This window comes from Myxine glutinosa, chromosome 2 (genome assembly GCF_964187855.1).
Source record: "Myxine glutinosa chromosome 2, kmMyxGlut1.1, whole genome shotgun sequence".
NCBI lineage: Eukaryota > Metazoa > Chordata > Myxini > Myxiniformes > Myxinidae > Myxine > Myxine glutinosa.
The window spans coordinates 4,306,683-4,333,080 of record NC_136262.1 but is presented as its reverse complement, the minus strand read 5'-3'; the positions used below and the strand labels follow the sequence as shown (position 1 = coordinate 4,333,080).

At 38.7% G+C, this 26,398-nt stretch overlaps 1 protein-coding gene across 1 annotated transcript in view; it reads right to left on the bottom strand.

Annotated features, from left to right (window-relative positions):
• The window catches only part of LOC137422088 (serine incorporator 5), an 80,652-nt gene that overhangs the window by 30,682 nt on the left and 23,572 nt on the right, over positions 1 to 26,398 (bottom strand). The window contains exons 3-8 of the mRNA XM_068108837.2: positions 20,424 to 20,602; positions 19,993 to 20,075; positions 19,063 to 19,156; positions 18,283 to 18,494; positions 13,393 to 13,488; positions 13,095 to 13,221 (exon numbers count right to left, since the gene is read on the bottom strand). Coding sequence (XP_067964938.2) covers positions 13,095 to 13,221; positions 13,393 to 13,488; positions 18,283 to 18,494; positions 19,063 to 19,156; positions 19,993 to 20,075; positions 20,424 to 20,602 — 791 coding nt within the window. The remainder of the gene's footprint in view (positions 1 to 13,094; positions 13,222 to 13,392; positions 13,489 to 18,282; positions 18,495 to 19,062; positions 19,157 to 19,992; positions 20,076 to 20,423; positions 20,603 to 26,398) is intronic.

Genomic DNA, 26,398 nt, shown 5'->3' with positions numbered 1-26,398 from the left:
AATTAAAAAAGGTAAAACTCAACTATCTTCACAAGAACGACAAAAAATCATTAAAATACTTGGGTCAGGGTTTCAACAATTTTAATACTATATAAATACAAGTATGGAAGCGATTGATAGTATCTATGATTTGGATGATACGATTATCATTTCAAACTCTACTAAAAAGGAAGACTATTTTAAGGTAAATGCTATTACAGGAACCGACTGGAATTCAAACGGAACAAAAAGTTTTGAAATAAATAATCAACAAACTTACTTGAATATAGCTGATAGTTTCTTGCTGTGTAAATTTAAATTCACTAAGGCTGCGAATAATACTAATGCTACACTCGTAAATGATTTCTTCTGGAAAATGTTTGACAGTGTTCGCCTGTATATTGGAACACAAGAGGTTGAAGCGGTTGATTATGTCTCTGCTACATCTGAAATGATGAAATTTACACTATATTCGTTTGGTGATAGAATGGGTAAGGGAGCTGTTGAAGGCTTTATTCCTGATATGTCAACGGGAACAAACACAGACCCTGGTTATAGTCAAAGGAAGTCAATGTATAATGATGACGCAAAAGCTGAGAATAGTTTTACCGTAGCAGTACCTCTTAAAGGTATATTTGGATTTTGTGATTATGATAAAGTTTTGTATGGTCTTAAAATTAGATTTCAACTACAAAGGAATGATAATGTAAATAGATTGCTTTTTGGGGCTGAAAATGCTTTTGGCGACAATAATAAATTTGTTATTAATGATTTGTGTTGGTATATCAATGAATATACTCCTAATCTTAAAACGGAGGAGATGTTAAATAGAAGACTTAACTCAAAGAAACCGCTAAATGTATCATACCTTAAAAGAAGATGTCAACACGTTAAACTGGAACACACTACCTACACTTGGAATTTGGGTGTTCTTGAAGGAAAGCCACGATACCTATGGCTCATTTTTTAAAAACCAGATGGAGAGGAGGGTACTAATAAGAATAATGCGCTGAGTGATAATGCTAAGGTGAAACAACTTCGGGTTTCTCTTGATGGCACATTTTATCCGCGAGATAGATTGGAAATTGATTGGGAAAAAAATGATTATGCGGAAGCCTACAAGTCCTACCAAAAAGTGTGTGAAAGTAATGGTAATAATGATCCTATTTTGGATATGGTTGCATTTAAAGGTTTATATACAATCTACGCAATTGACCTGAGTTCTCAAAAGGAAACTATAAAGTCTAATCGAGTGGATACTTCTCTATACATTGAAAGAGGGGAGAGTGAAGAGGTTAATGCATATTGTTTGCTTTTGGAGGAAACAGAATTACAGATTAATACAGATAATGGTGTTATGATTAATATCACATAGGTTTTTTCTCATAAATAAATGGTTGGGGTATATGTTAATCAAATCAATCTTAATAAATTAACATCTTGTATTCAAAATCAAAAGCCTTGTATTATTTATGTTAATACAATTCAAAGAAAAGGAGCTGTAAGAATTGATGTTTTACTCACACACACACAAGTAAAAACACTAAATGATGTTGGATCACTTAAAATTAAAATGACGAAACCTATGTTAAAGAAATATTCAATAGATGAGTCAAGAGGAGGATTTCTCCCGTTTCTAATTCCTTTATTTGCTGGTTTAAGTGCGGCGGGAGCATTGACTGGTGGTATTTCAGCAGCGGTAAAAACTGCTAACGAAAGGAAGGCACAACTAAAAGCTCAAAAAGAATTGGAAAGACATAACAAGGAGTTGGAGAAACAAATTAGTGGAAGTGGTGTAATTGTAGATTTTGCTCAAAAACTTGAAAGTCTACCTGATAAAGCTAGATTGTTGGTTGGAGATATGCTTTCCTCTATCGCTCAAGCGGGTGTTAAACTAACTAAACGGGGTAATGGATTGTATCTTTCTCATAAATAAATGGATAAATGGTTTAAACAATTTGGAAAGAATACAACGTCAAATATAGAACTAGCTAAGTATTGTAAAACACTAAAAATTGATAATGTGGTTATTTGTATGAGAGATGAATTAATACATATAAATAAGAATACAAAGAATATTATTATGAATTTAGACACACAGAATGGTTCTCATTGGGTTTGTATTCATAATAGTCAGGATAAATATTATTTTGATAGTTATGGTATGCCACCACCTGTTGAAGTAATACAATTCTTACAGAATGGTGTTTATCAAACATTCCAAGTTCAAGAAATTAATTCTAAATGTTGTGGCCAATTATGTTTATATGTATTATTTCAACTCAACAATAATGAAAATTTTTATGATATCATTTTTTATCTAATATAAATGACCTATGTTGGAAAAGATGGTTCTATCTTTGGAAAATCCTCTCAGGATATTGATTTATCAAATTATTATACAAAGGCACAGGCTGAACGACAAAAATATAGTGTAAGTAAAAATATTAATATGAAGAATACTTATAAATTAATCAATTATCCAAACCCTACAGATGCGAATGACTTGATTAGATTCAGTGATTTATCACAATATATATCTTTAAAGAAAACAGCACGTTTTGTGAAACAAGTAAAATTTACAACCACAACACCTGGTTATACTGACCATACACCTTTCCTCATTGAATTTAACTACCTGCTTACAATTAAATTTTATAAAGAAGGACATTTAGTTAATATGCGAATTAATAAATGGGGGTATGATATGCCTGATTTAGGGTATAATTGGTCTTTTTCAATAAACATAGAAGACCTACATGATTTAAATCAGTCTCGTAAAGAAGAATATTATCCACTTGGTGAAGATAAGGATTTATGTGGAAGTACAATTAGTAAACAACAAATACGTGATTTTAAGAAAATAAAAATATATGATAGTATAGCGATGGTTCGCATGACAAAGAAGGAAGGTAATGAGATAAGGATAGAAAGCCGAGGAATACAAACCGATTTGGTAGTGGGAAGATGGGGTGGTATTACCTGTCATAATATTAATCTCACATATATTTCTGATACATAAATGGCAGGAAGAAGACTACAAGAGAATTATAATTTTTGTATTCAAGGATACCTACAAGAAAAGGGTGCTCGTTATTACATACCTTATGATTTGGAGCATATACATGGGAATTTTGTCATAAAAAACTGGCCTTATACTGATATTGTTAAACCCACAAATAGAGACTTGTTTAAAATATTAAATAAAAATGAACTTCTCAAAGTTATGAAATATAAAACTCTTTTAGAAATCGTCAACAAATCTTATTGGTATCCTATTATGAGAAAAATAATTATAGATACAAGAATATCTCAAAATCCAGATGAGTATATGTATAATATTCTTTGGGGTTTAAACTCAAGGGTAGCAAGGGATGAGGAAGGAGTTGAAGAAGAGAAGGAGAAAAGAGAGAAAAGAGAGAAGGAGGAGAGGGAACAAAGAGAGAGGGGGGAGAGGGAGATGGAAATCAGAGCGATTCAAAAAAGAGTGGATGTATTACAGCAAGAAGATAAATCTCAACTCACCGAAGAGGAAAATAAAGAAAGAATGAATGCTGTGAAAATATTGATATCAAAAATTGCTAAGATAAATGAGGAAGGAGTTAAAGAAGAGAAGGAGGAAAGAGAGAAAAAGGAGAAGGAGGAAAGGGAGAAAAAGGAGGAGGAGAGGGAGGAAAGGGAGAAAAGAGAGAAAAAGGAGAAGGAGGAAAGGGAGAAAAAGGAGGAGGAGAGGGAGGAAAGGGAGAAAAGAGAGAAGGAGGAAAGGGAGAAAAGAGAGAAGGAGGAGAGGGAGCAAAGAGAGAGGGAGGAAAAATATAAAAAGATGGAAATCAGTGAGATTAATAAAAGATTGAAGGTATTACAGCAAATAAATCAAACTCAACGCACTGAGGAGGAAAATAAAGAAATGAGAAGTCTAATGAAAATATTATTTTCAAGAATAACGACGTCAATGTCTTCAGTTTCAGGGAGGAGATTTAAATGAGAAAGTGGGGATAAAGAAGAAGAAGAAGGAAAAGATTATGTGGTTGATGATGTCGGTGTAATTGACTTTAGTTAGTTTTATTTGTAAATAAATGGAGGAGAGAGTGAAGGCATTCCTTAGGATTCTTTATGTTTTAAAAATCAAGATTGAAATGTATATGTTGAAAACCAAAAAGGTTTTGATACTCTGTCGGAATTTTTCTGATAAATAAATATGAGTTATTGTCTCAAATGTAAAAAGAAAACTAAATCTAAAAATATCTCTTATGTTAAAGCTAAAAATAATAGAGTTTGTCAAAAAGGAATATGTCAAGTGTGTGGCTCTAAAAAGTGCCAATTCATCTCTCCTAAAAGAGGAGGAGACATACAAAAGTTTCTGTCAGGAAGTAAATTTACAACAACTGGAATTCCAGAAGAATTACACCTTCCAGGGTATTCTTTCTGTGGTCCAGGAACAAACTTGGATAAAAGATTAGATGAGGCTAACAATCCTAAACCTTGGTCTAAACCTACAAATAGGGTTGATGAAGTGTGTATGAAGCATGATATTGCTTATGGGGATACCACTACGTTGACTGAAAAACATAAAGCCGACAGCGAAATGTTGTATAATTTGTCTTTGATACAAAATCCAACGTTGAGAGAGAAAGTTGATAGGTTTATTGTGAGAAATTTGATAAATGCTAAATTGAAACTTGGTCTTGGTTATTCCTCAAAAAACTATTAGGCTCTAATGATGTCATCAAGACTGAGGAGCTTTTGGCTGAAGAATTACACAAACCTATAATCACAAAGTTTAAAAGAAGGAAGGTTTATTCTAAATACACCGACCACATATGGTCCGCTGATTTAATTGAATTGAATAATGACAGGGGATACAGGTATGCTTTAACCGTTATTGATTTGAGGAGTAGATTTGCCTGGGTTGTCCCTTTAAAAAATAAAAGGGGTGATACTTTAATGTTAGCCTTTAAGCGAATATTTGATCGGGATAAAAGGAAACCAAAGAAGTTATGGACTGATGAGGGAACAGAGTTCTATAACAAAATATTCATGAAATTTCTTAAGGGGAAGGGTATTAAATTATACAGCACCTTTAATGAAGGAAAGGCAGTTGTTATTGAGCGTTTTAATCGTACTTTAAAAGAGAAATTATATAAAAAATTCACACAACTCAGTTCTCAAAAATGGGTGTATTTAATTCAGGATATTGTAGATAATTACAATAATACAGTTCATTCATCAACAAAATCAAAACCATCAGAAACATTTACAAAATTAGAATATGAAAAGGAGATTAATTTGAGAAAGCCCAAGTTTAAAGTTGGTGATATTGTAAGAATATACAAATGGAAAAGCCATTTTGAGAAAGGTTATACAAAGAGATGGACTAATGAATTATTTAAAATCGTTGATGTAATGGATACAGTCCCTTGGACCTACAAATTATATGATTTAAATGGAGAAGAAATCTTGGGTTCATTTTACTCACAAGAATTACAAAAAACACAAGTAAGCAGCTAATACCCTTGAAAATAATAAATAAATAAATAAAATGTAATGGGGATACGTTTTTAAATCTGTGAACCCCAAACACAGAATCCCACAACTTTTTAGTTGGGGCTTAACTTTTGTGTGTGTATAATGGGGATACGTTTTTAAATCTGTGAACCCCAAACACAGAATCCCACAACTTTTCAGTTGGGGCTTGACTTTTGTGTGTGTATAATGGGGATACGTTTTTAAATCTGTGAACCCCAAACACAGAATCCCACAACTTTTCAGTTGGGGCTTAACTTTTGAGTGTGTATAATGGGGATACGTTTTTAAATCTGTGAACCCCAAACACAGAATCCCACAACTTTTCAGTTGGGGCTTAACTTTTGTGTGTGTATAATGGGGATACGTTTTTAAATCTGTGAACCCCAAACACAGAATCCCTCAACTTTCCAGTTGGGGCTTAACTTTTGTGTATGTGTGAGTGAGTCATAATAATATACAAACCCTAACCCAACCCCATCCCTAACCCAAACCCATCCCTAACCCAAACCCATCCCTAACCCAAACCCATCCCTAACCCAACCCCATCCCTAACCCAACCCATTCCTAACCCAACCCCATCCCTAACCCAACCCAATCCCTAACCCAACCCCATCCCTAACCCAACCCCATCCCTAACCCAACCCCATCCCTAACCCAACCCCATCCCTAACCCTCACATTCAAAATCCCAACTCTAACCCAACCCCATCCCTAACCCAACCCCAACCCATCCCTAACCCTCACATTCAAAATCCCAACCCTAACCCAATCCCATCCCTAACCCAACCCCAACCCTCACATTCAAAATCCCAACCCTAACCCAACCCCATCCCTAACCCAACCCCATCCCTAACCCTCACATTCAAAATCCCACCCAAACCCTAACATAATCTTTTTTTTCTTCTTTTTAAAAAATATGTATTTCATTTTTTTTTTTTCCGCTTCTTCCAATTCTGTCTTTCAAGGCTTTCAAGTTTGAAGAAGTAGAAATGGGAAGAAAGAATTTTCCAGCATTTTCTTCCTCGAACTTTCTTGATATTGCTTAAATCAAGCGTCATTAAACAAAGAACATTGTTCATTGCTTTAGAATCCAAAGAGTCTCCAAGATGGACCCCACAGGTAGAGTCTCCAAAATAAAACCAACTTTCCAAGTTCCCAAGGTATAACCACATTCCTGTTGAGCCTCCAAGATAGGTATCACATTCCGAGTCATCAAAACAAAACCCCCATTCCGAGTCTCCAAAAATATAACCATCTTTCCAAGTCCCCAAGGTAGAACCACAATTTTCAGAAATATTTGGGGTTTCCGTGATAAGTCTCACATAGTATAACTGCGGACCATCAGGGAAAACTTCCCTTTCCCAATTTTTTAGGGTTTCTATGATGTGTCTCACATAGTATAACTGCGGACCATCAGGGAGAACTCTCCTTGCCCAATTTTTTAGGGTTTCTATGATGTGTCTCACATAGTATAACTGCGGACCATCAGGGAGAATTCCCATTTCACAATTTTTTAGGGTTTCTATGATGTGTCTCACATAGTATAACTGCGGACCATCAGGGAGAACTCCCCTTTCCCAATTTTCAGAAATTTGTGGGTCTCCAATGTATGACTTGTATTCTGGCTCATCAAGGTAGAACTTGTTCAGTGGGTTTTGTTTTGATAACTCACAACAAGTATCATCATGGTAAAACTCTTTTTCAGGATTTTGTGGATCTCCAAGGTATAACTCTTTGGCTGGGTCATCAAGGTAGAACTCGTTCTGGGGGTCTTGGTTGTTCAAAATGTCTTCAAACAAAAAAATAACTTCATCCCAAGTTGTGTTAAAAGCAGAATTTTCATTTCGTATCTCAGATACAATTTCCTGTGAAAGAAAATAACAATGTATTAATTTAATACAATATTTTTATTTGTATAAATCAAGCTCTATGAATATTAAAATAAACTTTGTTAACTCTTACATGAGTCTCATCTAAAAAAAAAAATAAAAAAAAAAAATTAAATAAATAAATAAACAAACTTACCTCCATTGATAAGAGGTTCGAGTCCAGTTCATCAATCTGAAGGTTGAGTTCTACACAGGTAGTAGGACTCCAAGGAATAGCAAAGTTATCCCATTCCATTTCGGCATAGGAGTCCATTCTCAAGTGAAGCAGAAAGCGTGTTTGAAAAAGCCTGTGTGGTCGGTGCCTTTTATAAGAAGGGCTGGGTGTGTGTCATTTCCTGTGGAAATTCCCTGGGCGTGTCTTAACTGGAAATGATGTGATGGAAATTCCCTGAAAATGATGTAATGTATTACCTGGAAATGATACAATGCTGAAGAGTTTATAAAGTGGGTGGGACTTAGCAAAAGTGGGCGGAGCGTAGCAAAAGTGGGCGGGACATAGCAAAAAGTGGGCGTGGCCTAACAAAAAGTGGGCGGGGCTTAGTAAAAGGTGGGCGTGGCTTACCAAAAGTGGGCGGGGTTTACCAAAAAGTGGACGGAGCTTAACAAAAGGTGGGCAGAGCCTACCAAAAAGTGTGTGGCACTGGAGGCGCTCAAACAAGAACATTGAGGGAGGTTTACCATTTTATCTTAGCTCAGTTAAAATATCTTAATAAAGAACCAAACTCAAACATATTTTTTGTTAATGTATTAGACGGTGAGGAGAGTTGTAGGAGAATTAAATTATTTCCCACACATAAACAAATATTTGTAGGGTCGTTGTTTGAGTGGGTCAAAGATGATTCACCAGATGATATTAAGAGTAAAAGGTTAAAAGGTCCATAAGGTCAGAAGGATCACAGGTTCACACAGAAGGACCATTGTTTAAGTGGTCTAATGAATAAGGATAACATGTCAAAAGGTTAGAAGGTTCGTAAAGAACAGGGTGAGAGAAATAGAGGTGTTTAGGGGCAATGAGGGAGGGGAAAAATTAACATGTAAGTCAATGGGAAAATGAGAGTGTCCCAGAAGCAACATATATACACTACTATTGGCTTCACAGTCGGGTATACAAGGGTTGTTGCGTTCTGCATTAGTGGAAAACAACTGCTGCACGTCTCCAAAAGTTATTGCCACTTCCTCTGGAGATGCACCGTCAACTCGACAATGCTGTTTGTCATGGAGTGGTGGCTTTACGAAATTACAGCATGAAACAGCGTGCTATTGCTCGGCAGTATGGCATCACTCAAGGTCAGGTGTCAAGGATCCTGAAACGAAATGCTCAGAGGGGTGTCCCTACAATACCGAGGCCAGGACGTCCCCGCAGAACTACAAGCAGGGATTATCGACAGCTGCACCGGTTAGTCCGCAATGGCCGTACCAAGTCAGCTAATCGGCTTAGGGCTGAGTGGCAGCAACTGACATGTGCCTGTATCCAGAAGGCTAGTCAACCAACGACTGGTTCAAGCAGGCTATCGTGCCAGGTGTCCCCTGAGAAAGCCACGCCTGACCAGACAACACTGCCAGCGCCGATTGCAGTGGGCCAGAGAGCACCGTCAATGGCAGCCAGGACACTGGAATCACGTGATCTTCAGTGACGAGTCTAGATTTCTGGTCTATCGTCAAGATGGCCGTGTCCGAGTGCGCAGACAAGTGCATGAAGCCTACAACAAAGATTGTATAGTGCCAAGAGTCCAAGCTGGAGGTGGTGGGGTGACCGTTTGGGCTGCTTTTCATGCAGGGGGCAAAACTGACCTGGTTGTTCTGAATGGAAACCTGAACCAGTTCAAGTACAGGGCCATTCTGGAAGAAACATTGCTTCCATTTGCTCGTGCAGCCTTTTGTGGAAACTTTGTCTTCCAAGATGACAATGCACGGTCTCATCGTGCTCGCATGATCCAACACTTTCTTGCTGACCGTGGTGTAGAGCATATGGAGAGTGGCCTGCCATGTCCCCGGATATGAATCCGATAGAGAACTTGTGGGCAGATTTAACGCGTCAAATCGACCACTTGGACCAGCAGCCGGCCTCTGTGCGTGAATTGCAGCAGGCTATTGTCACTGCATGGCAAGTGATTCCTGTCCAAACCTTGGCAAATCTCGTGAACAGCATGCCTCAACGTGAACAGCATGCCTCAACATGCCAAGTTCGATATCAGTTTACATCACTTTCAAGGATCAATTTATTTGTTTCAAAATGTCAAATGTGGTTTTTGTTTCTTTTAAAGGTCACATTAACAAAATCTAGAATAATTTCAACATAATTCCAATGAACTTTTGGTTCTAAGACATCTTGAAAAGTAAGTTCACCCCCACAAAAAAAATATTCCATATTAAATGCCAAGTCTGTAGATTCCTTGATTTGGAGGAGCTTGGAACTGTCTTCCAACTTCCGTAAGGGAGAATCATAACTCTAATATTGGTTTCAAAATATCTCACTAAATTTAACCAGCATCCTAAAATTATTCAATCATCACATCATTCTATTAATTCAGCAAATCTTTACCCAGAACCCACTCCCTAGTACATATTAAAATATTACTGTTCTCAGGGAGTATTATAAAATTACCTTTCATAAGTCATCCGGCTCATCTTAGTGAGCTCTTGTCCATTATCACATCTGTCTTTGTTTATTAAACATATTATCTTATTGTGAGGCAGCTATAGTCACTTTCAGCAATGTCTTGAAAAATACACAAACCCATGCTTTATATACATTTGTTTGCGTCAGAATTCCATATTATCATTATTATATCAGGGTGGGTGTCATTCAACTGGGAACCATTTATTAGATGCAAATATGGAATGTCATATGCCAAGTCGCAAGGCCCACCTTCCCCTCCCCCCCCATATATCTATGTAGGTTTCACAATATTTCCCAAAAATTCTTTTCCTCATTATAATCAATTTATTTGCCAATTTTCCAAATAGCTTATTTAACATTGCCCTTCGCTCGATTTCTCAGTGATGAAGAATACCACCTCCTCTTTACAACTATTAGTTCAACAGACAAAATTTCCTTTCTCATGAATGCACCTTTATTTCTAAAAAATAATAATTTAACCCCATAAGAATGCCTTGTATGCAGAGATATCTGGAACCGTTATCATATTCAATTTATTTTTCCAATGACTGCACATCCAAACCTAGATATTTTGAGTTTCGTAACTTTTAATACCCCAAATTTTCCATTCCTTCCCTCCCTGATCCTTAGATGTAGGGATGGGTTCTTTTTAGGATCGTGTTGCATAGAGCATTATTTTCCCAAACCACACTTTGCTGTTCAACTATGCCAGAGTTGAAGCACTGCTGCACCAGAAACAGCCCGTCTACCTGCTGGGACCCAAAGGAGAGCGCTGTTGGGAGTCCAATCCATGTTGGAGATGGGGCAGGATGCCCTGGAGGCACGTTGCACTGAGCAAGTGAGGGTGAGCAGGAATAGTGTCCTGGAGGCAGGTTGCACTGAGCAAGAGTGAGGGCGAGCAGGAATAGTGCCCTGAAGGCAGGTTGCACTGAGCAAGTGAGGGTGAGCAGGAATAGTGCCCTGGAGGCAGGTTGCACTGAGCAAGAGTGAGGGTGAGCAGGAATAGTGCCCTGGAGGCAGGTTGCACTGAACAAGAGAGTGCAGGCGAGCAGGAATAGTGCCCTGGAGGCAGGTTGCACTGAGCAAGGGAGTGACAAGGGAGTGAGGGCGAGCAGGAATAGTGCCCTGGAGGCAGGTTGCACTGAGCAAGTGAGGGTGAGCAGGAATAGTGCCCTGGAGGCAGGTTGCACTGAGCACGAGTGAGGGTGAGCAGGAATAGTGCCCTGGAGGCAGGTTGCACTGAGCAAGGGAGTGAGGGCGAGCAGGAATAGTGCCCTGGAGGCAGGTTGCACTGAGCAATGGAGTGAGGGCTAACAGGCAGCAGTCCCTGGTATGGAGCGAGAGTTCTAAGCTAAGATACACGACTTTCTCTTACGATCAATCTCTACCTATACTAAGACTCACAAAGAGCGCCAACAACAAGGAACATCAACGAGCAGCTCTTGTCCTTTTCAAGGCTGGTGTATGGACTCGCACCTCACATTTTCCTCTAATGCATACATGCACTTCTACATTATACCTCCACCACTGACAACTCTCCCCCTGTTCCTTATCAGGAATGGCACACGCCCATCGGTGGTGTCTCCTAGTGAGTCCAAGGGCCACCAACAATCCCTGATCATTAACTCGACCATCCTCTCTTCTTCCTCTCTGAACTTCCTCGATGTGACCTGCTGGGTCCACGTCTTGTGTATTGTTACAAGATTGAAGAAGGCGATAGATAAGCGATAAGGAGATAATCCACGATAAGGAGATAATCCACGATAAGGAGATAATGAGATCAACCACGATAAGCAGATAATCCACGATAAGCAGATAATCCACGATGAGGAGATAAGGAGATCAACCACGACAAGCAGATACTCCACGACAAGGAGATAATCCACGACAAGGAGATAATCCATGATAAGGAGATAATCCACGATAAGGAGATAATCCACGATAAGGAGATAATCCACGATAAGGAGATAATCCACGATAAGGAGATAATCCACGATAAGGAGATAAGGAGATAAACCACGATAAGCAGATAATCCACAATAAGGAGATAATCCACGATAAGGAGATAATCCACGATAAGGAGATAATCCACGATAAGGAGATAATCCACAATAAGGAGATAATCCACGATAAGCAGATAATCCATGATAAGCAGATAATCCACGATAAGGAGATAATCCACGATAAGGAGATAATCCACGATAAGGAGATAATACACGATAAGCAGATAAGGAGATAAACCACGATAGCAGATAATCCACAATAAGGAGATAATCCACGATAATCAGATCAGAAGATAATCCATGATGAGATGAGACTTTTTGACTGTGTTGTTTCTCTGATTATTGTAACTCAATAACTGTGCCTTTTTTAGTTGATTACTGTGCTTGTATAAATGTGTCTCTGATGACTATTACCTGTAAATATTTAATTCGTTGGTAAACGTGGTGTTTCAGCCTGTTTAGTCTCTTTTCCGATTGCCTTGATTAGGTGTATAATAGTCTCAATATCCTGGGAAGTTCTGCCCCACCGATCGACTCCGTAATTTAGCCAGTGCGTACTTGACGATTCCGCTCGACTGTACCCGATTAAGTAAGCAAGTACACATTGAGGGGGTATGTGTCCCAATCGACATTGCCAACCCACCAGAAAGATAACGCGTTTCGTAGCAAGGACCCTGCAAGGTTTGGTGGTATCAATCAGCGTTCGTGGTGGACTAGCGACTCGCCAGGCCGCGGAGATCTCCGTGGCTGGCGGCATCATAGCCGGGAGCTCGGGGGGAGTCCGAGAAGTTCCCCTTGTGGTAAACCCCGAAACCCGGATCAGTGAAACAATCCGGTTAAACCAATCGTATTTTGAGTGCACAGGTGCCCATCAATAGATTTGCATGAAAAACAGTCACGAGTCTCCATTAAATTGGGAACGTGATAAAATGTGTGTCATTATTGAACAAGGTAGCAAAATAATGCAACACTGGAGAACCCAAGACTTTGTCCACAGAAACATAAAATTTAGTCAAAACATTACAAGTTATGAACAACGAAGGAAAAGCGAAGTAGATTTTTCCGGGGTAAAACGTACCATGCAAACACAACACAGCCATACATGATAACAGCCGCAGCGGCGGCCACTGCAGTGTCACCGACGTTCATGCCGGACTCGGGTACACTGGGAAGGCAGATGGTTTCCTCTTTTCCATCCTGAGTAACTGAATGGCAACAACAAATGGGAGAGATAAGTAAAATGCCTTGGGAAGAAGAACAATCTAAAGAGAATAATAAATGGCACTGAGGAGTGTAAAAGGTGATGAGAAGGCATCATTAGTAAACATGATGGTTCATAAACATTTATGTTTATGACAGGTAAGCAGGAAACTGACTCGTCTCGGCAGGTCGACTGGAAACTGCCGAAAACGTGAGGTACATGACATAACAGGAAATGATTGATGCTTGCAGAAGACCTGAGTTTCTTTGGTCTAAATGGGGGACATAGGGTTGAGTGTTGGGGGCAAAAACAAATGGGAGATTACACAACATCTTTATGATTCAATTTCACAAATATCAGGTACATTTCATATCAACAATCTCACTTTTATACTAGAGAGTGCAGAGACCACATTACCCCTCCGCCCACGCACGGTCTTAGGGATGCGAGCAGGGTCTATGAGCGGCGAATTTGATTGGGCGATGTAAAATACCGTAACATTTTGTCCAAGCATTGCTAAACGCAAGGATTTTGAAACTGGCAAAAAGGTGATTTGTGTTCTACATGGTTCGGGTATTTAATTCAAATGAAATAAAATTAGGATTTTAAAGGTTGTCGGAAAAAATAAATCCGGAGGTTTACAGTTGTTGATGATTCATCATTCATTCAGCTGATTACAGTTGTATTTTACACGTTACATTTGTTATCCATGCTTCCTGTTTGTGTCATTTATGCCATCCTTGCAAACAGCAAGTTTCCTGTTGTACACCGCTCCTTTCCTATGCCATCTCCAGGTGCTGCATGACGTCATTGCCGGGCACCGAAGGGGGACCGGCAATGGTGCACGCTGAAAGGGAGTACTCAGTTTTCACTCTGGTTGTTACTTCCGCCAGGGAGTAATGCATTCGATCGTGTCCATCCGTGTGTCTGTGTGTCTGTGTGTGTGTGTGTGTGTGTGTGTGTGTGAAAAAGATATCTGGAAAAGTTCTGAATGGATTTGGATGAAACTTGGTGGGATAATTGCCCTTGGGATAAGGAAGAATTGATAAGTTTTTGGTGAAGCTCAGGATATTATTCCGGATCCAGGAATTTTTTTGGGAATTTTTTTTTCTGTTTTACTGCATTAAAGCTTTTATTCTTATTCTTAAATGATGTTTTTCTCCTCTAATTCCGATATATCAAAATTAATTCTCTGACAGTTAGGGTCTACTTTCTTTTTCATTTATTGTTTTGGGGAGAGGGGATGTTAAACAAAACGTATTATTCCAACTTGACCCACGGCGGGAGTATGCTTTCTGCTGAGTGGCGTTCTAGTTTGTTTGTGTGTTTGTTTTCTTGCTTTCTTGTTGTACACCACTCCTTTCCTATGCCATCTCCAGGCGCTGCATATCGTCATTGCCGGGCACCGAAGGGGGCTCGGCAATGACGCACAATGAAAGGGAGTACTCAGTTTTCAATCTGGTTGTTTGTTTGTTGTACACCGCTCCTTTCCTATGCCATCTCCAGGCGCTGCATATCGTCATTGCCGAGCACCGAAGAGGGCTCGGCAAAGACGCACGCTGAAAAGGAGTACTCAGTTTTCACTCTGGTTGTTTGTTCGTTTGTTTTCTTGGTTGTTTGTTTGGCCGGGCGATATCTCAGCTATCCTTCGAGCTAGGAAGCTGAAATTTCGGCACAGTAGTGAGCAAGTATTTTGTCAAAAACGCTATTTGTTGTTTTTTGATTAATCAATTAATTGATGAGTTATTTAATTATTAGCGATTAATTAAGTACTTATACATTTCCTTTCTCTTCTGGCCATTATCTCAGGCACCTTTTGAGCTAGGAAGATGATATTTGGACATGCCAATGACCAAATGATTTGGCTGCAAAGGCTATTTTTGATTTATTGATTAATCAATTAATTAATTAATCGATTAATAATTTAATTATTCGATTAATGACTAATTTTTGTTTTTTTAAGTTACAGATTCTGATGAAATGGTGGTGGTTTATGTATTATATTAGCCAATTGATTAACTTTTTTTTTTTTTAATGATTATTATTTCTTTTTTTTCATTATTAATCATTTATTTATTTTCTTTCTCATCTGGGCAATATCTCAAGCACCTTTTGAGCTCGGAAGTTAATATTTGGACATGCCAATGACCAGGTGATTTGGCTGCAAAGGCTATTTTTGATTTATTGATTAATCTATTATTCGATTAATTATTTAATTATTCGATTCATGACTTAATTAATTACATTTTTTGAAGTTACAGATTCGGATGAAATGGTGGTGGTTTAGCCATTCTATTAGCCAATTGATTAATTATTTTATGATTATTATTTATTTATTTATTTTCATTATTGATCATTTATTTTCTTTCTCATCTGGGCAATATCTCAGGCACCTTTTGTGGTTGGAAGCTGATATTTCAACACGATAGTGACCAAGTGATTTGGCTATAAAGGACATTTTTGATTTTTTGATCAATCAATTAATTATTTGATTGATCAATTAATTACTTAATTTTTATTACTCAACTTATTTTATTAATGACTTATTTAATTAATTTTCAAAAAGTTACAGCTTCGGATGAAGCACTGGTGGTTTAGGTATGCTATTTGCCAATTGATTAAGACAATATTTTATGATTATTATTTATTGATTTTAATTATGCAATTAATCAATCAATTATTGGACACCTCTCCCTCCCAATACAGTCTCTATGCGCGAGAGGATGTTATTTATTTATTTGGCATGGGGGCAGTGTACTTTGAATGTATCTGTACTTGTTTGGAATCATTTTCAATTTAGTTTGATTGCCATACAGGTAGACAGAGTAGAAATATTACCTCACTCCTCTCTGTGCACGTGCGATCGGGACAAATTCAGAGGCAAATTATTTTAAACTGCAGGTTCGTTTTCTGATTCGTGTATAAAATAAAACATTCAATTTAAATCAAGTTGTTCCTCGATCCTCAACCGACATTTGTAAACAAAAGGACAGACAGACAGAAGTAAACGAATTGCTTATCCCTGCTTCTCGCTTCGTGTCTGGGGTAACATATTACGTACAGATAAATAAGGTGTGGAATAATTCCACCCACAATTCTCGGTTTCACGACATCACTCTGTGAAAGCCTGGTTAGCTTGTTGCCAGGCCACACGAGTCTTCACAACAGACTGCCTTGCATTATTATATATATACAGACTTGGCATTTAATATGGAATATTTTTTTTTTCTTGACTTGGGTTTACTTTCTTAACTCAGTATATCAATCTGGTGAGTTTATTTTACACTTTGGTGATTTATTTGTTAAAAGAACCATGTCACTGATTGTCTGTCGCAGCAAGAAGTCAACAACAGGATTACATCACAGGTGGCGTGGCAAAATGTACGGACAGGTGCATTTGATGATTGGCTTCACAGTCGGGTATACAAGGGTTGTTGCATTCTGTATTAGTGGAAAACAACTGCTGCACGTCTCCAAAAGTTATTGCCGCTTCCTCTGGAGATGGTCCTTCAACTCGACAATGCTGTTTGTCATAGAGTGGTGGCCGTACGAAATTACGGCATGAAACAGCGTGCTATTGCTCGGCAGTATGGCATCACTCAAGGTCAGGTGTCAAAGATCCTGAAACTAAATGCTCAGAGGGGTGTCCCTACTCCAATACCGAGGCCAGGACGTCCCCTCAGAACCACAAGGAGGGATGATCGCCAGCTGCACCGGTTAGTCCGCAATGGCCGTACCAATTCAGCTAATCGGCTTAGGGCTAAGTGGCAGCAACTGACAAATGTGCCTGTATCCAGAAGGCTAGTCAACCAACGACTGGTTCAAGCAGGCTATCGTGTCAGGCGTCCCTTGAGAAAGCCATGCCTGACCAGACAACACCGCCAGCGCCGATTGCAGTGGGACAGAGAGCACCGTCAATGGCAGCCAGGACACTGGAATCACCTGATCTTCAGTGACGAGTCTAGATTTCTGGTCTATCGTCAAGATAGCCGCGTCCGAGTGTGCAGACAAGTGCATGAAGCCTACAAGAAAGATTGTATAGTGCCACGAGTCCAACCTGGAGGTGGTGGGGTGACCGTTTGGGCTGCTTTTCATGCAGGGGGCAAAACTGACCTGATTGTTCTGAATGGAAACCTGAACCAGTTCAAGTACAGGGCCATTCTGGAAGAAACATTGCTTCCATTTGCTCGTGCAGCCTTTCGAGGAAACTTTGTCTTCCAAGATGACAATGCACGGCCTCATCGTGCTCGCATGATCCAACACTTTCTTGCTGACCATGGTGTAGAGCATATTGAGTGGCCTGCCATGTCCCCGGATATGAATCCGATAGAGAACTTGTGGGCAGAATTAACGTGTCAAATCGACCACTTGGACCAGCAGCCGACCTCTGTGCGTGAATTGCAGCAAGCTATTGTCACTGCATGGCAAGCGATTCCTGTCCAAACCTTGGCAAATCTCGTGAACAGCATGCCTCAACGTGTACGTGCTCTCCTGAATGCTTGTGGGGGTTACACGAAGTACTGAACTGTAATTTTACTGTCCGTAATCCCAGTCATAATTTAACTTTTGTTTTTGTTTAAAAAAAATTGGCTAATGTGCAAAATAAAGAGATACTTATGGAAAACGTACAGAAGTTTAACACAGTACTGTCCATGAATTGAGTTCGATATCAGTTTACATCACTTTCAAGGATCAATTTATTTGTTTTGAAATGTCAAATGTGGTTTTTGTTTCTTTTAAAGGTCACATTAACAAAATGTAGAATAATTTCAACATAATTCCAATGAACTTTTGGTTCTAAGACATCTTGAAAAGTAAGTTCACCCACACAAAAAAAAGATTCCATATTAAATGCCAAGTCTGTATATATATATATATATATATATACAATATATATATATATATATATATATATATATATATATATATATATATATATATATATATATATATATATATGTACTCACAATACCTGTTACACTCAAAATAGGCTGAAGCGACGACAATAAGTATACACAATGGCATCATCAAGAACCGGACGATAACCTCTGATCTGGTCACTTACGTTTTTGAACGCAGGAAGAAATCGCCAAGGCAGAGACTAACACGCAAAGCCCGATGTTGACTCCAATGACAATTTTGTTGAGCGTACAGCCATCCCGGTGTGTATACAGGAGTAACATGAAGACGGATGCAGCGACGGCAATGGCATAGAACAAAAGAGTGGCGAATCCAAGAGCAAGGTACCAGAGTTTGTTTCTACTTGTCCCTGAACTCCTATTGCCATAGAGAGGAGAGGGTGAACACAGCAGGCATCCAACAACCCTTATAGATACATGTGACAATGATCATTCATGTGTAGATGTTGAGCTATGCAAAGCAATCTCTAATCACAAACAATCACTTCCAGTGACACACACACACACACACACACACACACACACACACACACACACACACACACACACACACACACACACACACACACACACACACACACACACACACACACACACACACACACACACACACACACACACAGTCACAATTGAGAAGTCATGGAGATTGTTGTCCTTGGCAGGGTGGGTTGTTGGTGGAGGTTGCATATATCAGGGTTCTTTTCGATAACAGCACAGATGATAGACATTATTCAGTAGGGCACAGGGCAGAATTATGAAGAATAAGAAACATTTAAAATACACTTCAATGGGTTTAATTCCCAGATAATATAATGTATTTATAATGAAGAAAGTTGTGCCGACACCATTAGAACGTAACAAAAGGAGAACGCTAGGTACACAACAGGAGCGGACGATGAGCTTGTCTCGACTGGTCCTTTTTTTACCAGTTCTTGTTCCAAGTGTGTGCGAATTCCACGAGCAGTAGCAGCTGGATGATGATAAAGAGAAAGCCGCCGCCAAGTCCGACGTACATCCACACTGGAACGGGTGGGAATGAAAACATCGTTGGAGAAAATACAACAGAATAAAACCGAAGTGGTGACAGGATCAGATATCCCGCGGGTAACTCGAGTGGCACACACGGACACACAGACACACAATGGACACTGAAGGAAAATGGTTCGAGTACGACGGGTTTTTAAAAGTGCGTTCAAGAAAAAAAATTTCCTAAATTTTTGCTTTTTTGCTAAAAATTCACTCCTTCATTCCTCTTTTGTCCCGCCTCTGGAACAAACTCCCTCACTTTCTTCAATCCCACTCCACCCTCCGGGTCTTTAAAACAGCTGTTCACCACCATCTCTTATCCTCCCCCATCCAAAACATTGATCTTTTCTACCCCGCTAATTTCACCCCAATTCCACTTTTTTGAAATACCAACTTCTGTCCTGGAAGTCCTTGGTGTCCTTGTGTTTTATACTTCTCCCACCCCCCCCCCCCCCTTCCCCCCTTCCCACGCCTCCTCACCCCAAGCCCTCTCCCTCCCACACATCTCCCTGCTCTTAAATGTTGTGTGCTCTCAAGTGTTTGTGTGCTTCCCCTTCTCTTGTCTTCCGCTCCCTCTTTTTGTGTATTTTGTTTGTCTGGTTGATTTGTTTGTGACGTAAATGTCAGCTCTTTCACGAGCCTCGATTCAGTACACAAAAAAATACAAAAAAAAACGAACAAACTTCTTGTGCTTGCACAATGGACCCATTCATATGACGTTGTACAGTACATTCCCATCCGTACACATTCCTGGCACGTAAATCTCCTTCGGATAAGTACTAAATGTCTGCATCAATCAAGTATGAAGAAAAAAAGGAGATATCACATACCCTGCACAAAGTTGTCCTTATCGGGGATAAAGAAAGCTCCGGTACAAAATGCGATCAAAATCACAAACTTGAAGAACCAGAATCTGAAAAGTGAGAGATGGAAAAGTTTGCACTTCCTGGGAGGTTTTGCCACCAGCAACGCACAAGTCGCCAACGTCCGTCAGTCAGTCCCCAGGATGCTGCTGGGGATTTGCGGGAACGTCAGCTTATTCCTTATTGTCCCCAGATTCAAGAAGCGCTTTGTCCACGTCGGTGTACAACTTACCATACCATCGACCAATTGAATCTGCATATTGAACGCTAAACAAGACTCCACCATTTTAACGTCGAATTTCCGAACATTCTTCCTTTCATTAAATACCAGAGGTGGTTTTTGGAAGCGGCGTGAATCGATAACGACCGGGTACAAAATCTGCAGCGCCATTACTCACCCGTTATGGACGCTCGCCCTGAAGTCTCGGCTCGTCTTCACGTTGATGAGGAAGAGGAAGAGGAGGAAGAAAAAGGCCGCCATGCCGAAGCATACTTTGTAGACGGCCGAGTAGCCGACAAGGACCTCGCAATCCTTGCCCGCTCGGATACTCTCGCAAATGTCTGGGTAGAAAGGCACCTGCTTGGAAGAATCACCCAAATCAAAACGATCGACTCCTCGTCTGGTGTGTTAGGGTTAGAATGCATGGACACCATTTGGGAAATTTCATATCGAAAGGACAAACCAGAGCTCACAAAGGTGTGGAGGTACGTGTGCAATGTCGTCCTGCATGCCTCTCTTTTGAGTTGTCACAAACTACAGGTCCTAAAATCGTGTGACACCGCTAGATTTAAGGTAAAAAAAACAAAAAAAAACGTACCGAGCGACTTAGGCTGGTTAAAAAAAACTTCCTGTTTATCATCACTTTTTTCAAAAAAACTGGGGAGGGAGGGGGGGGGGGGTTTTTGGTTTTTTTTCAGAGTGAAATTTTAATGGATTATTCAACGCACAATATGTTTTTTTCTTAAATATACTTGATCGGGCATACATGATGAATCATGTTATGATTTCTAAACTCGTAAACCTTCGTGTGTACGCACTGATACGATTCAAATAAAGAAAATAAAGAAACCTATGTCACATTGAATTCTGTTTACTTTTAATATTTGCTGATACATATAACAATGGTAGACCAAAACTTCGGCTTTTAAGAATAATGTCCGGTTGCCATACATGTATCTATCAGCAGCTATTGCCATAGCATTCATACATATTTGACAAGAATTCCTCGCCACGAAATACCACTTCATGGTACCGGTACATGCATATTGAGCAGTTTGGCAGACATGGAAGAGGACATTAACCACATCAAAAGGATGTCTGATTTGCATTTATACATCTATCTATCAACAGCTACTGCTATTATAGCACTCATAGATGTATCTATATATCAGCAGCTACTGCTATTATAGCACTCATAGATGTATCTATCTATCAACAGCTACTGCTATTATAGCACTCATAGATGTATCTATCTATCAACAGCTACTGCTATTATAGCACTCATAGATGTATCTATATATCAGCAGCTACTGCTATTATAGCACTCATAGATGTATCTATCTATCAACAGCTACTGCTATTATAGCACTCATAGATGTATCTATCTATCAACAGCTACTGCTATTATAGCACTCATAGATGTATCTATCTATCAGCAGCTACTGCTATTATAGCACTCATAGATGTATCTATCTATCAACAGCTACTGCTATTATAGCACTCATAGATGTATCTATCTATCAACAGCTACTGCTATTATAGCACTCATAGATGTATCTATATATCAGCAGCTACTGCTATTATAGCACTCATAGATGTATCTATCTATCAACAGCTACTGCTATTATAGCACTCATAGATGTATCTATCTATCAACAGCTACTGCTATTATAGCACTCATAGATGTATCTATCTATCAACAGCTACTGCTATTATAGCACTCATAGATGTATCTATCTATCAGCAGCTACTGCTATTATAGCACTCATAGATGTATCTATCTATCAACAGCTACTACTATTATAGCACTCATAGATGTATCTATCTATCAGCAGCTACTGCTATTATAGCACTCATAGATATATCTATCTATCAGCAGCTACTGCTATTATAGCACTCATAGATGTATCTATCTATCAACAGCTACTGCTATTATAGCACTCATAGATGTATCTATCTATCAACAGCTACTGCTATTATAGCACTCATAGATGTATCTATCTATCAGCAGCTACTGCTATTATAGCACTCATAGATGTATCTATCTATCAGCAGCTACTGCTATTATAGCACTCATAGATGTATCTATCTATCAGCAGCTACTGCTATTATAGCACTCATAGATGTATCTATCTATCAGCAGCTACTGCTATTATAGCACTCATAGATATATCTATCTATCAGCAGCTACTGCTATTATAGCACTCATAGATGTATCTATCTATCAGCAGCTACTGCTATTATAGCACTCATAGATGTATCTATCTATCAGCAGCTACTGCTATTATAGCACTCATAGATGTATCTATCTATCAGCCGCTACTGCTATTATAGCACTCATAGATATATCTATCTATCAGCAGCTACTGCTATTATAGCACTCATAGATGTATCTATCTATCAACAGCTACTGCTATTATAGCACTCATAGATATATCTATCTATCAGCAGCTACTGCTATTATAGCACTCATAGATGTATCTATCTATCAACAGCTACTGCTATTATAGCACTCATAGATGTATCTATCTATCAACAGCTACTGCTATTATAGCACTCATAGATGTATCTATCTATCAGCAGCTACTGCTATTATAGCACTCATAGATGTATCTATCTATCAGCAGCTACTGCTATTATAGCACTCATAGATGTATCTATCTATCAGCAGCTACTGCTATTATAGCACTCATAGATATATCTATCTATCAGCAGCTACTGCTATTATAGCAATCATAGATGTATCTATCTATCAGCAGCTACTGCTATTATAGCACTCATAGATGTATCTATCTATCAGCAGCTACTGCTATTATAGCACTCATAGATATATCTATCTATCAGCAGCTACTGCTATTATAGCACTCATAGATGTATCTATCTATCAACAGCTACTGCTATTATAGCACTCATAGATGTATCTATCTATCAGCAGCTACTGCTATTATAGCACTCATAGATGTATCTATCTATCAACAGCTACTGCTATTATAGCACTCATAGATGTATCTATCTATCAACAGCTACTGCTATTATAGCACTCATAGATGTATCTATCTATCTATCAGCAGCTACTGCTATTATAGCACTCATAGATGTATCTATATATCAGTAGCTACTGCTACTATAGCACTCATACATGTATCTATTTATCAGCAGCTACTGCTATTATAGCACTCAGATGTATCTATATATCAGCAGCTACTGCTATTATAGCACTCAGATGTATCTATATATCAGCAGCTACTGCTATTACAGCACTCATAGATGTATCTATATATCAGCAGCTACTGCTATTATAGCACTCAGATGTATCTATATATCAGCAGCTACTGCTATTATAGCACTCATAGATGTATCTATATATCAACAGCTACTGCTACTATAGCACTCATAGATGTATCTATCTATCAGCAGCTACTGCTACTATAGCACTCATAGATGTATCTATCTATCAGCAGCTACTGCTACTATAGCACTCATAGATGTATCTATATATCAGCAGCTACTGCTACTATAGCACTCATAGATGTATCTATATATCAGCAGCTACTGCTACTATAGCACTCATAGATGTATCTATATATCAGCAGCTACTGCTATTACAGCACTCATAGATGTATCTATCTATCTATCAGCAGCTACTGCTACTATAGCACTCATAGATGTATCTATATATCAGCAGCTACTGCTACTATAGCACTCATAGATGTATCTATCTATCAGCAGCTACTGCTACTATAGCACTCATAGATGTATCTATATATCAGCAGCTACTGCTATTATAGCACTCATAGATGTATCTATATATCAGCAGCTACTGCTACTATAGCACTCATAGATGTATCTATATATCAGCAGCTACTGCTATTACAGCACTCATAGATGTATCTATCTATCTATCAGCAGCTACTGCTACTATAGCACTCATAGATGTATCTATATATCAGCAGCTACTGCTATTACAGCACTCATAGATGTATCTATCTATCTATCAGCAGCTACTGCTACTATAGCACTCATAGATGTATCTATATATCAGCAGCTACTGCTATTATAGCACTCATAGATGTATCTATCTATCAGCAGCTACTGCTATTACAGCACTCATAGATGTATCTATCTATCTATCAGCAGCTACTGCTACTATAGCACTCATAGATGTATCTATATATCAGCAGCTACTGCTACTATAGCACTCATAGATGTATCTATCTATCAGCAGCTACTGTTATTATAGCACTCATAGATGTATCTATCTATCTATCAGCAGCTACTGCTACTATAGCACTCATAGATGTATCTATATATCAGCAGCTACTGCTACTATAGCACTCATAGATGTATCTATCTATCAGCAGCTACTGCTATTATAGCACTCATAGATGTATCTATCTATCTATCAGCAGCTACTGCTACTATAGCACTCATAGATGTATCTATATATCAGCAGCTACTGCTACTATAGCACTCATAGATGTATCTATATATCAGCAGCTACTGCTATTATAGCACTCATAGATGTATCTATATATCAGCAGCTACTGCTACTATAGCACTCATAGATGTATCTATATATCAGCAGCTACTGCTATTACAGCACTCATAGATGTATCTATCTATCTATCAGCAGCTACTGCTACTATAGCACTCATAGATGTATCTATATATCAGCAGCTACTGCTATTATAGCACTCAGATGTATCTATCTATCAGCAGCTACTGCTATTATAGCACTCAGATGTATCTATATATCAGCAGCTACTGCTATTATAGCACTCATAGATGTATCTATATATCAGCAGCTACTGCTATTATAGCACTCATAGATGTATCTATCTATCAGCAGCTACTGCTATTATAGCACTCATAGATGTATCTATATATCAGCATCTACTGCTATTATAGCACTCAGATGTATCTATATATCAGCAGCTACTGCTATTATAGCACTCAGATGTATCTATATATCAGCAGCTACTGCTATTATAGCACTCATAGATGTATCTATATATCAGCAGCTACTGCTATTATAGCACTCATAGATGTATCTATCTATCAGCAGCTACTGCTATTATAGCACTCATAGATGTATCTATATATCAGCATCTACTGCTATTATAGCACTCAGATGTATCTATATATCAGCAGCTACTGCTATTATAGCACTCATAGATGTATCTATATATCAGCAGCTACTGCTATTATAGCACTCATAGATGTATCTATATATCAGCAGCTACTGCTATTATAGCACTCAGATGTATCTATATATCAGCAGCTACTGCTATTATAGCACTCATAGATGTATCTATATATCAGCAGCTACTGCTATTATAGCACTCATAGATGTATCTATATATCAGCAGCTACTGCTACTATAGCACTCATACATGTATCTATTTATCAGCAGCTACTGCTATTATAGCACTCAGATGTATCTATCTATCAGCAGCTACTGCTATTATAGCACTCAGATGTATCTATATATCAGCAGCTACTGCTATTATAGCACTCAGATGTATCTATATATCAGCAGCTACTGCTATTACAGCACTCATAGATGTATCTATATATCAGCAGCTACTGCTATTATAGCACTCAGATGTATCTATATATCAGCAGCTACTGCTATTATAGCACTCAGATGTATCTATCTATCTATCAGCAGCTACTGCTATTATAGCACTCAGATGTATCTATATATCAGCAGCTACTGCTATTACAGCACTCATAGATGTATCTATCTATCTATCAGCAGCTACTGCTACTATAGCACTCATAGATGTATCTATATATCAGCAGCTACTGCTACTATAGCACTCATAGATGTATCTATCTATCAGCAGCTACTGCTACTATAGCACTCATAGATGTATCTATATATCAGCAGCTACTGCTACTATAGCACTCATAGATGTATCTATCTATCAGCAGCTACTGCTACTATAGCACTCATAGATGTATCTATATATCAGCAGCTACTGCTATTATAGCACTCGTAGATGTATCTATATATCAGCAGCTACTGCTACTATAGCACTCATAGATGTATCTATCTATCAGCAGCTACTGCTACTATAGCACTCATAGATGTATCTATATATCAGCAGCTACTGCTACTATAGCACTCATAGATGTATCTATCTATCA